The 12,599-nt window shown below is 53.1% G+C and overlaps 1 protein-coding gene across 1 annotated transcript in view; it reads left to right on the top strand.

Moving 5' to 3' along the window:
* Positions 1-12,599, top strand: part of LOC121282418 (protein PELPK1-like) — a 55,954-nt gene that overhangs the window by 40,798 nt on the left and 2,557 nt on the right. Inside the window, exons 3-4 of the mRNA XM_041196134.1 lie at positions 189-395; positions 3,263-3,415. Of these exons, the coding sequence (XP_041052068.1) occupies positions 189-395; positions 3,263-3,415 (360 nt within the window). The remainder of the gene's footprint in view (positions 1-188; positions 396-3,262; positions 3,416-12,599) is intronic.

Here is a 12,599-nt window from a genome sequence, read left to right as displayed (position 1 = left end):
GTCCAGAGATCCCCAAAGTACCTGGGAGCTCAGAGATCCCCAATGTTCCTGAGAGTTCAGAGATAACCAATGTACCCGAGAGCCCAGAGATCCCCAATGTTCCTGAGAGTACAGAGATCCCCAATATACCCGATAGTCCAGAGATCCCCAAAGTACATGGGAGCCCAGAGATCCCCAATGTTCCTGAGAGTTCAGAGATCACCAGTGTACCCAGTGGTCCAGAGTTCCTCAATGTACCCGAGGTTCCAGGGATCGCAAATTTAGCCGATAGCCCAGCGATCCCCAATGTACCCGAGAGCCCGGATTTCCTCAATGCAACCGAGTGCCCTGAACTCCCCAATGTACCTGAGAGCCTGAAGATCCCCAATGTGCCCAAGAGCCCGGTGATCCCCAATGTATCCGAGATTCCAGAGATCCCCCATGTTCCTGAGGGTTCAGAGATCCCCATTGTAAGAGAGAGCCCAGAGATCCCCAATGTTCCTGAGATTTCAGAGATCCCAAATGTACCCGAGAGTCCGGAGATCGCCAAAGTATCTGAGAGTCCACATATCCCCAATGTACCCGAGAAACCAAAGAACCCCAAAGTATCTGAGAGCCCAGAGATCCACAATCTTCCTGAGAGTTCAGAGATCCTCAATGTACCCGATGGTCCAGAGTTCCCAACGTATCTGAGAGCCCGGAGATCCCCAATGTACCCGAGAGTCTTGAGATACCCAAAGTATCTGAGAGCCCAGAGATCAACAATGTTCCTGAGAGTTCAGAGATCACCAATGTACCCAGGGGTCCAGAGGTCCCCAATGTACCCGAGGTTCCAGAGATCCCCACATTAGCCGAGAGCCCAGAGATCCCCAATGTACCCGAGAGCCCAGATTTCCACAATGTACCCGAGTGCCCTGAGCTCCCCAGTGCTCCCGAGAGCCCAGGGATCCCCAATGTACCTGAGCGCCCAAAGATCCCCAAGGCCGCCAAGAGCCCGGAGATCCCCAATGTATCCGAGAGTCCAGAGATACCCCATGTTCCTGAGAGATCAGAGATCCCCAGTGTACCCGAGAGTCCAAAGATCCCCAAAGTATCTGAATGCCCAGAGATCCCCATTGTACCCGAGAGCCATGAGATCCCCAATGTTCCTGAGAGTGCAGAGATCCCCAATGTAAGTGATAGTCCAGAGAGCCCCAAAGTACATGGGAGCCCAGAGATCCCCAATGGTCCTGAGAGTTCAGAGATCACCAATGTACCCAGGGTTCTAGAGGTCCTCAATGTACCCGAGGTTCCAGGGATACCCAATTTAGCCGAGAGACCAGCGATCCCCAATGTACCAGAGAGCCCGGATTTCCTCAATGTACCCGAGTGCCCTGAGCTCCCCAATGAACCTGAGAGCCCAATGATCCCCAATGTACCCAAGAGCCCGGTGATCCCCAATGTAACCGAGAGTCCAGAGATCCCTCATGTTACTGAGAGTTCAGAGATCCCCAGTGTACCCAAGAGCCCAGAGATCCCCAATGTTCCTGAGAGTTCAGAGATCCCCAATGTACCCGAGAGTCTGGAGATTGCCAAAGTATCTGAGGTTGCAGAGATCCCCAATGTAGCCGAGAGCCCAGAGATCCCCAATGTACCCGAGAGCACGGATATCCGCAATGTACCCGATTGACAGGTGCTTCCCAATGTACCCGAGGGCCCAGGGTTCCCCAATGTACCTGAGAGCCCGAAGATGCCCAATGTACCCAAGAGACCAGAGATCCCCAATGTATCCGAGAATCCTGAGATCTGCAGAATAGGTGAGAGCCCATAGATCTCCAATGCCCCCGAGAGTCTGAAGATCCGCAATGTACCTGAGAGTCCGGAGATCCCCAATGTATCCTAGAATCCAGAGATCGCCAGTCTACCCGAGAGTCCACAGATCCCCAATGTATCCAAGAATCCAGAGATCCCCAGTGTCCCTGAGATCCAGAGATCCCCAATGTATCCGAGTGTCCCGAGATCCGCAGTGTACCCGAGAACCCAGTGATCTCCAATGTATCTGAGAGCCAAGAGATCCCCAATGTCTCAGAGAGCCCAGAGATCACCAATGTTCCTGAGAGTCCAGAGATCCCAAATGTGTCCAAGAGTCTGGAGATTCCCAATGTACCCGAATGTCCAGAGATCCCCCATGTACCCGAGATTCCAGAGATTCCCAATGTACCTGAGAGTCCGGAGATCCCCAATGTACCTGAGAGTCCAGAGAGCCCCCATGTTCCTGAGAGTTCAGAGATCCTCAATGTACACGAGATTCCAGAGATCCCCAAAGTATCTGAGAGCACAGAGATCCCCAATGTACCCGCGAGTCCGGACATCCCCAAAGTATCTGAGAGCCCAGAGATCCCGCATGATCCTGAATTTCAGAGATCCACAATGTACCCGATCGTCCAGAGATTCCCAAAGTATCTGAGAGCCCAGAGATCCCCAATGTACCTGAGAGTCCAGAGATGCCCAATGTTCCTGAGAGTTCAGAGATCCTCAATGTACACGAGAGTCCAGAGATCCCCAAAGTATCTGAGAGCACAGAGATCCCCAATGTACCCGAGAGTCCAGACATCCCCAAAGTATCTGAGAGCACAGAGATCCCCAATGTACCTGAGAGTTCAGAAATCCACAATGTACCCGATGGTCCAGAGATCCCAATGTATCTGAGAGCCCAGAGATCCCCAATGTACCCGAGAGCCTTGAGATCCCCAAAGTATCTGAGAGCCCAGAGATCCCCAATGTTCCTGAGAGTTCAGAGATCACCAATGTACCCAGGGGTCCAGAGGTCCCCAATGTACCCGAGGTTCCAGAGATCCCCACATTAGCCGAGAGCCCAGAGATCCCCAATGTACCCGAGAACCCAGATTTCCACAATGTACCCGAGTGCCCTGAGCTCCCCAGTGTTCCCGAGAGCCCAGGGATCCCCAATGTACCTGAGCGCCCAAAGATCCCCAAGGCCGTCAAGAGCCCGGAGATCCCCAATGTATCCGAGAGTCCAGAGATACCCCATGTTCCTGAGAGATCAGAGATCCCCAGTGTACCCGAGAGTCCAGAGATCCCCAAAGTATCTGAATGCCCAGAGATCCCCATTGCACCCGAGAGCCATGAGATCCCCAATGTTCCTGAGAGTGCAGAGATCCCCAATGTAAGCGATAGTCCAGAGAGCCCCAAAGTACATGGGAGCCCAGAGATCCCCAATGGTCCTGAGAGTTCAGAGATCACCAATGTACCCAGGGTTCTAGAGGTCCTCAATGTACCCGAGGTTCCAGGGATACCCAATTTAGCCGAGAGACCAGCGAACCCCAATGTACCAGAGAGCCCGGATTTCCTCAATGTACCCGAGTGCCCTGAGCTCCCCAATGAACCTGAGAGCCCGAAGATCCCCAATGTACCCAAGAGCCCGGTGATCCGCAATGTAACCGAGAGTCCAGAGATCCCTCATGTTACTGAGAGTTCAGAGATCCCCAGTGTACCCAAGAGCCCAGAGATCCCCAATGTTCCTGAGAGTTCAGAGATCCCCAATGTACCCGAGAGTCTGGAGATTGCCAAAGTATCTGAGGTTGCAGAGATCCCCAATGTAGCCGAGAGCCCAGAGATCCCCAATGTACCCGAGAGCACGGATATCCGCAATGTACCCGATTGACAGGTGCTTCCCAATGTACCCGAGGGCCCAGGGTTCCCCAATGTACCTGAGAGCCCGAAGATGCCCAATGTACCCAAGAGACCAGAGATCCCCAATGTATCCGAGAATCCTGAGATCTGCAGAGTAGGTGAGAGCCCATAGATCTCCAATGCCCCCGAGAGTCTGAAGATCCGCAATGTACCTGAGAGTCCGGAGATCCCCAATGTATCCTAGAATCCAGAGATCGCCAGTCTACCCGAGAGTCCACAGATCCCCAATGTATCCAAGAATCCAGAGATCCCCAGTGTCCCTGAGATCCAGAGATCCCCAATGTATCCGAGTGTCCCGAGATCCGCAGTGTACCCGAGAACCCAGTGATCTCCAATGTATCTGAGAGCCAAGAGATCCCCAATGTCTCAGAGAGCCCAGAGATCACCAATGTTCCTGAGAGTCCAGAGATCCCAAATGTGTCCAAGAGTCTGGAGATTCCCAATGTACCCGAATGTCCAGAGATCCCCCATGTATCCGAGATTCCAGAGATTCCCAATGTACCTGAGAGTCCGGAGATCCCCAATGTACCTGAGAGTCCAGAGAGCCCCCATGTTCCTGAGAGTTCAGAGATCCTCAATGTACACGAGATTCCAGAGATCCCCAAAGTATCTGAGAGCACAGAGATCCCCAATGTACCCGCGAGTCCGGACATCCCCAAAGTATCTGAGAGCCCAGAGATCCCGCATGATCCTGAATTTCAGAGATCCACAATGTACCCGATCGTCCAGAGATTCCCAAAGTATCTGAGAGCCCAGAGATCCCCAATGTACCTGAGAGTCCAGAGATGCCCAATGTTCCTGAGAGTTCAGAGATCCTCAATGTACACGAGAGTCCAGACATCCCCAAAGTATCTGAGAGCACAGAGATCCCCAATGTTCCTGAGAGTTCAGAAATCCACAATGTACCCGATGGTCCAGAGATCCCAATGTATCTGAGAGCCCAGAGATCCCCAATGTACCCGAGAGCCTTGAGATCCCCAAAGTATCTGAGAGCCCAGAGATCCCCAATGTTCCTGAGAGTTCAGAGATCACCAATGTGCCCAGGGGTCCAGAGGTCCCCAGTGTACCCGAGGTTCCAGAGATCCCCACTTTAGCCGAGAGCCCAGAGATCCCCAATCTACCCGAGAGCCCAGATTTCCGCAATGTACCTGAGTGCCCTGAGCTCCCCAATGTTCACGAGAGCCCAGGGATCCCCAATGTACCTGAGCGCCCAAAGATCCCCAATGCACCCAAGAGCCCGGAGATCCCCAATGTATCCGAGAGTTCAGAGATCCCCAGTGTACCCGAGAGTCCAGAGATCCCCAAAGTATCTGAGTGCCCAGAGATCCCCATTGTACCCGAGAGCCCAGAGATCCCCAATGTTCCTGACAGTGCAGAGATCCCCAATGTAAGCGATAGTCCAGAGAACCCCAAAGCACATGGGAGCCCAGAGATCCCCAATGTTCCTGAGAGTTCAGAGATCACCAATGTACCCAGTGGTCTAGAGGTCCTCAATGTACCCGAGGGTCCAGTGATCCCCAATTTAGCCGAGAGCCCGGATTTCCTCAATGTACCCGAGTGCACTGAGCTCCCCAATTTACCTGAGAGCCGGAGATCCCCAATGTACCCAAGAGCCCGGTGATCCCCAATGTAACCGAGAGTCTAGAGATCCCTCATGTTACTGAGAGTTCAGAGATCCCCAATGTACCCGAGTGTCCGGAGATCGCCAAAGTATCTGAGAGCCCAGAGATCAACAATGTTCCTGAGAGTTCAGAGATCCCCAATGTAACCAAGGGTCCAGAGATCCCCAATGTACCTGAGGTTGCAGAGATCCCCAATGTAGCCGAGAGCCCAGAGATCCCCAATGTACCCGAGAGCCCGGATATCCGCAATGTACCCGAGTGACCCGTGCTTCCCAATGTACCCGAGAGCCCAGGGATCCCCAATGTACCTGAGAGCCCGAAGATCCCCAATGTACCCAAGACACCAGAGTTTCCCAATGTATCCGAGAATCCTGAGATCTGCAGAGTACGTTAGAGCCCGTAGATCCCCAATGCCCCCGAGAGTCTGAAGATCCGCAATGTACCTGAGAGTCCAGAGATCCCCAATGTATCCTAGAATCCAGAGATCGCCAGTCTACCCGAGAGTCCACAGATCCCCAATGTATCCAAGAATCCAGAGATCCCCAGTGTACCTGAGAGTCCAGAGATCCCCAATGTTTCCGCGAGTCCTGAGATCCCCAGTGTACCCGAGAACCCAGTGATCTCCAATGTATCTGAGAGCCAAGAGATCCCCAATGTCTAAGAGAGCCCAGAGATCACCAATGTTCCTGAGAGTCCAGAGATCCGCAATGTGTTCCAGAGTCTGGAGATTCCCAATGTACCCGAATGTCCAGAGATCCCCCATGTACCCGAGCGTCCACTGATTCCCAATGTACCTGAGAGTCCGGAGATCCCCAATGTACCTGAGAGTCCAGAGATGCCCAATGTTCCTGAGAGTTCAGAGACCCTCAATGTACACGAGAGTCCAGAGATCCCCAAAGTATCTGAGAGCACAGAGATCCCCAATGTACCCGAGAGTCCAGACTTCCCCAAAGTATCTGAGAGCACAGAGATCCCCAATGTTCCTGAGAGTTCAGAGATCAACAATGTACCCGATGGTCCAGAGATCCCAACGTATCTGAGAACCCGGAGATCCCCAATGTACCCAAGAGCCTTGAGATCCCCAACGTATCTGAGAGCCCAGAGATCCCAATGTTCCTGAGACTTCAGAGATCACCAATGTACCCAGGGGTCCAGAGGTCCCCAATGTACCCGAGGTTCCAGAGATCCCCAATATAGCCGAGAGCCCAGAGATCCCCAATGTTCCTGAGAGTACAGAGATCCCCAATGTACTCGATAGTCCAGAGATCCCCAAAGTACCTGGGAGCTCAGAGATCCCCAATGTTCCTGAGAGTTCAGAGATAACCAATGTACCCGAGAGCCCAGAGATCCCCAATGTTCCTGAGAGTACAGAGATCCCCAATATACCCGATAGTCCAGAGATCCCCAAAGTACCTGGGAGCCCAGAGATCCCCAATGTTCCTGAGAGTTCAGAGATCACCAGTGTACCCAGTGGTCCAGAGGTCCTCAATGTACCCGAGGTTCCAGGGATCGCGAATTTAGCCGAGAGCCCAGCGATCCCCAATGTACCCGAGAGCCCAGAAATCCCCAATGTTCCTGAGTGCCCAGAAATCCCCAGTGCATCTGAGTACGGAGATCCCCAATGTACCCGAGAGCCCGTAGATCCCCAATGTACCCGAGAGTCTGTAGATCCCCAATGTACCTGGGAGTCCAGAGGTCCCCAATGTATCCTAGAATCCAGAGATACCCAGTCTTCCTGAGATTTCGCAGATCCCCAATGTATCCATGAATCCAGAGATCCCAAGGGAAGCTGTGAGTCCAGAGATCCCCAATGTATCCAAGAGTCCTGATATCCCCAGTGTACACAAAAGCTTACTGATCCCCAAAAGCTTACTGATCCCCAATGTATCTGACAGCCCAGAAATCCACAATCTTCCTGAGAGTTCAGAGATCCCCAATGTACCCAAGGGTCCAGAGATCCCAAATGTACCCGATGTTGCAGAGATCCCCAATGTAGCCGAGAGCCCCGAGATCCCCAATGTACCCGAGATCCCGGATATCCACAATGTACCCGAGTGACCTGGGCTCCCCAATGTACCCGGGAGCCCACGGATCCCCAAAGTACATGAGAGCCCAAAGATCCCCAATGTACCCAAGAGCCCGAAGATCCCCAGTGTATCCAAGAATCCAGAGATCCCCAGTGTACCTGAGAGTCCAGAGATCCCCAATGTATCCAAGAGTCCCGAGATCCCCAGTGTACCCGAGAGCCCAGTGATCTCCAATGTTTCTGAGAGCCCCGAGATCCCCAAAGTCTCAGAGAGCCCAGAGAACACCAATGTTCCTGAGAGTCCAGAGATCCCCAATGTGTCCGAGAGTCTGGAGATTCCCAATGTACCCGGATGTCCAGAGATCCCCCGTGTACCCGAGAGTCCAGAGTTTCCCAATGTACCTGAGAGTCCGGAGATCCCCAATGTACCTGAGAGTCCAGAGATCCCCCATGCTCCTGTGAGTTCAGAGATCCTCTATGTACACGAGAGTCCAGAGATCCCCAAAGTATCTGAGAGCACAGAGATCCCCAATGTACCCGAGAGTCCAGACATCCCCAAAGTATCTGAGAGCCCAGATACCCCAATGTTCCTGAGAGTTCAGAGATCCACAATGTACACGAGAGCCCAAATATCCCCAATGTACCCGAGAACCCAGAGATCCCCAATGTATCCGAGAATCCAGAGACCACAGGTGTACCCGAGAGTCCAGAGATCCCCAAAGTATCTGAGAGCCTGGAGATCCCCAATGTTCCTGATAGTTCAGAGAGCCCCAATGTACCCGAGAGTCCAGAGATCACCAAAGTATCTGAAGGCACAGAGATCCCGAATGTTCCTGAGAGTTCACAGATCCCCAAGGTGCCCAATGATCCAGAGATCCCCAATGTACCCAAGAGCCCGGAGATCCCCAATGTACACGAGAGCCGGAGATCCCCAATCTACCAGAGAGCCCAGAAATCCCCATTGTACCCGAGAGCCCAGAAATCCCCAACTCATCTGAGTCCGGAGATCCCCAGTGTACCTGAGAGTCCAAAGATCCCCAATGTATCTGAGAGTAAAGAGATCCCCAATGCATCTGTGAACCAGAGATCCCCAATGTTCCTGAGCATTCAGAGATCCCCAATACACCCGAGAGTCCAGAGATCCCAAAAGTATCCGAGAGCCCAGAGATCCCCAATGTACCCGAGAGCCCAGACTTCCCCATTGTACCGGAGAGACCGGAGATACCCAATGAACCCGAGAGCCCGAAGATCCGCAATGTCCCCGAGAGCCCAGGGATCCCCAATGTGCCCGAGAGCCCGAAGATCCCCAATATACCTGAGAACCCGGAGATCCCCAATGTATCTGTGAATCCTCAGATCCCCATTGTACCTGAGAGTCCAGAGATCCCCAAAGTATCTGAGAGCCCAAAGATCCCCAATGTACCCGAGAGTCCAGAGATCACCAAAGTATCTGAAGGCCCAGAGATCCCCAAAGTTCCTGAGAGTTCACAGATGCCCAAGGTGCCCGAGGGTCCAGAGATCCCCAATGTACCCGAGTGTCCAGAGATCCCCAAAGTACCCGAGGGTCCAGAGATCCCCAATGTATTCAAGAGCCCAGGGATCCCCAATGTACCCGAGAGCCCAGAAATCCCCAATGCATCTGAGTCCGGAGATCCCCAATGTATCCGAGAGTCCAAAGATCCCCAATGTAGCCGAGAGCCCAGAGATCCCCAATGTACCCAAGAGCCCGGATATCCGAAATGTACCCAAGTGATCCGTGCTCCCCAATGTACCTGACAGCCGAGGGGTCCCCAATGTAATTGACAGCCCGAAGATCCCCAATGTACCCAAGAGCCCGGAGATCCCCAATGTATCCGAGAATCCTGAGATCTGCAGAGTAAGTGAGAGCCCGTAGATCCCCAATGTACCCGAGAGTCTGAAGATCCCCAATGTACCCGACAGTCCAGAGATCCCCAATGTATCCTAGAATCCAGAGCTCCCCAGTCTACCCGAGAGTCCGCAGATCCCCAATGTATCCAAGAATCCAGAGATCCCCCGTGTACCTGAGAGTCCAGAGATCCCCAATGTATCCGAGAGTCTCAAGATCCCCAGTGTACCCGAGAGCCCACTGATCTCCAATGTATCTGAGAGTCCGGAGATTCCCAATGTACCCGAATGTCCAGAGATCCCCCATGTACCCGAGAGTCCGGAGATCCCCAAAGTATCTGATAGCCCAGAGATCGCCAACGTACCCGAGAGTCCAGAGATCCCCAATGTACCCCGGAGTCCAGAGTTCCCCAATGTTCCTGATAGTTCAGAGATCCCCAATGTACCAGGTAGTCCAGAGATCCCCAATGTCCCCAAAGACAGGGGATCACCAAAGTATGTGAGACCCCAGGTATCCTCAATGTCCCTGAGAGCCCAGAGATCCCCAATGTAGCCGAGAGTCCGGAGATCCCCAAAGTATGTGAGAGCCCAGATATCCCCAATGTCCCTGACAGCCCCGAGATCCCCAATGTACCTAAGGGTCCAGAGATCCCCAATGTACCCGAGGGTCCTTTGATACCCAATGTACCTGAGAGCCCAGAGATCCCCAATGTACCCGAGAGTCCAGAGATCCCCAATGTTTCTGAGAATCCAGAGATCAGTAGAGTACCCGAGAGCCGGTAGATCCCCAATGTACCCAAGGGTCTGAAGATCCCCAATGTACCTGGGAGTGCAGAGATCTCCAATGTATCCTAGAATCCAGAGATACCCAATCTACCCGAGAATTCGCAGATCCCCAATGTATCCAAGAATCCAGAGATCCCCAGTGTACCTGAGAGTCCATCGATCCCCAATGTATCCGAGAGTCCTGAGATCCCCAGTGTACCTGAGAGCTCAGTGATCCCCAATGTATCTGAGATCCCAGAGATCCCCAATGCCTCAGGGAGCCCAGAGATCATCAATGTTCCTGAGAGTCCGGAGATCCCCAATGTGCCTGAGAGTCTGGAGATGCCCAATGTGCACGAATATCCAGAGATCCTCTATGTACCCGCGAGTGCAGAGATACCCAATGTACCTGAGAGTCCGGAGATCCCCAATGTACCCGATAGTCCAGAGATCCCCCATGTTCCTGAGAGTCCAGAGATCACCAATGTAGCTGAGAGTCCAGAGATCCCCAAAGTATCTGAGAGCCCAGAGATCCCCAATATTCCTGAGAGTTCAGAGATCCCCAATTTACCCGAGAGTCCAGAGATCTCCAACGTATCTGAGAGCCCAAAGATCCCCAACGTTTCCGAGAGCCCAGAGATCCCCAAAGTATCTGAGAGCCCTGAGATCCCCAATGTTCCTGAGAGTTCAGAGATCACCAATGTACCCGGGCGTCCAGAGATCCCAAATGTACCTGAGCTTCCAGAGATCCCCAATGTAGCTGAGAGCCCAGAGATCCCCAATGTACCCTGAGCCCAGATATCCGCAATGTACCCGAGTGCCACAAGCTCCCCAATGTACCAGAGAGCCCAGGGATCCCCAATGTACCTGAGAGCCCGAAAATCCCCAATGTACCCAAGAGCCCGGAGCTCCCCAATGTATCCGAGAGTCCAGAGATCCCCCATGTTCCTGAGAGTTCAGAGATCCCCAAAGCACCCAAGGGTCCAGAGATCCCCAATGTACCCGAGAGCCTGGAGATCCCCAATGTACCCAAGAGCCCAGAGATGCCCATGTATCTAAGAATCCAGAGGTCGCCAATGTACCTGAGAGTCCGGAGATCGCCAAAGTATCTGAGAGCCCAGAGATCCCCAATGTACCCAAGAGTCTGAAGAACCCCAAAGTATCTGAGAGCCCAGAGATCCACAATGTTCCTGAGAGTTCAGAGATCCCCAATGTACCCAAGGGTCCAGAGATCCCCAATGTACCCGAGGTTGCAGAGATCCCCAATGTAGCCGAGAGCCCAGAGATCCCCAATGTACCCGAGAGCCCAGATATCCGCAATGTACCCGAGTGACCCGTGCTTCCCAATGTACCCAAGATCCCAGGGATCCCCAATGTACCTGAGAGCCCGAAGATCCCCAATGTACCCAGGAGCCCAGAGATCCCCAATGTATCCGAGAATCCTGAGATCTGCAGAGTACGTGAGAGCCCGTAGATCCCAATGCCCCCGAGAGTCTGAAGATCCGCAATGTACCTGAGAGTCCAGAGATCCCCAATGTATCCTAGAATCCAGAGATCGCCAGTCTACCCGAGAGTCTGCAGATCCCCAATGTATCCAAGAATCCAGAGATCCCCAGTGTACCTGAGAGCCCAGAGATCCCCAATGTATCCGAGATTCCCGAGATCCCCAGTGTACCCGAGAAACCAGTGATCGCCAATGTATCTGAGAGCCCAGAGATCCCCAATGTCTCAGAGAGCCCAGAGATCACCAATGTTCCTGAGAGTCCAGAGATCCCCAATGTATCCAAGAGTCTGGAGATTCCCAATGGTTCCGAATGTCCAGAAATCCCCCATGTACCCGCGAGTCCAGAGATTCCCAATGTACCTGAGAGTCCGGAGATCCCCAATGTACCTGAGAGTCCAGAGAGCCCCCATGTTCCTGAGAGTTCAGAGATCCTCAATGTACACGAGATTCCAGAGATCCCCAAAGTATCTGAGAGCACAGAGAGCCCCAATGTACCCGCGAGTCCGGACATCCCCAAAGTTTCTGAGAGCCCAGAGATCCCCCATGATCCTGAGAGTTCAGAGATCCACAATGGACCCGATTGTCCAGAGATCCCCAACGTATCTGAGAGTCCAGAGATCCCCTATGTACCCGGGAGTCCCGTGTTCCCCAATGTTCCTGAGAGTTCAGAGATCCCCAATGTACACGAGAGTCCAGTGATCCCCAACGCACCCGAGAGTCAGGAGATCCCCAAAGTATGTGAGAGCCCAGATATCCCCAATGTACCTGACAGCCCAGAGATCCCCAATGTACCTAAGGGTCCAGAGATCCCCAATATACCCGAGGATCCAGAGATCCCCAATGCACCTGAGACCCCAGAGTTCCCCAATGTACCTGAGAGTCCGGAGATCCCCAATGTTCCCGAGAGCACGGAGATCCACAATGTACCCGAGAGCCCGAAGATCCCCAATGTACCCAAGAGACCGGAGATCCCCAATGTACCCGAGAGCCCAGAAATCGCCAATGGACCCGAGAGCCCAGCAATCCCCAATATACCCGAGAGTGCAGAGATCCCCAATGTATCCGAGTGTCCAGAGATCCCCAATGTATCTGAGAGTTCAGAGATCCCCAATGTTCCTGTGAGTTCAGTGATCCCCAATGTACC

This window comes from Carcharodon carcharias, chromosome 9, assembly GCF_017639515.1.
Source record: "Carcharodon carcharias isolate sCarCar2 chromosome 9, sCarCar2.pri, whole genome shotgun sequence".
Classification (NCBI taxonomy): Eukaryota; Metazoa; Chordata; class Chondrichthyes; order Lamniformes; family Lamnidae; genus Carcharodon; species Carcharodon carcharias.
The sequence above is the reverse complement of the archived record's forward strand: the minus strand, read 5'-3'. Positions and strand labels throughout refer to the sequence as shown.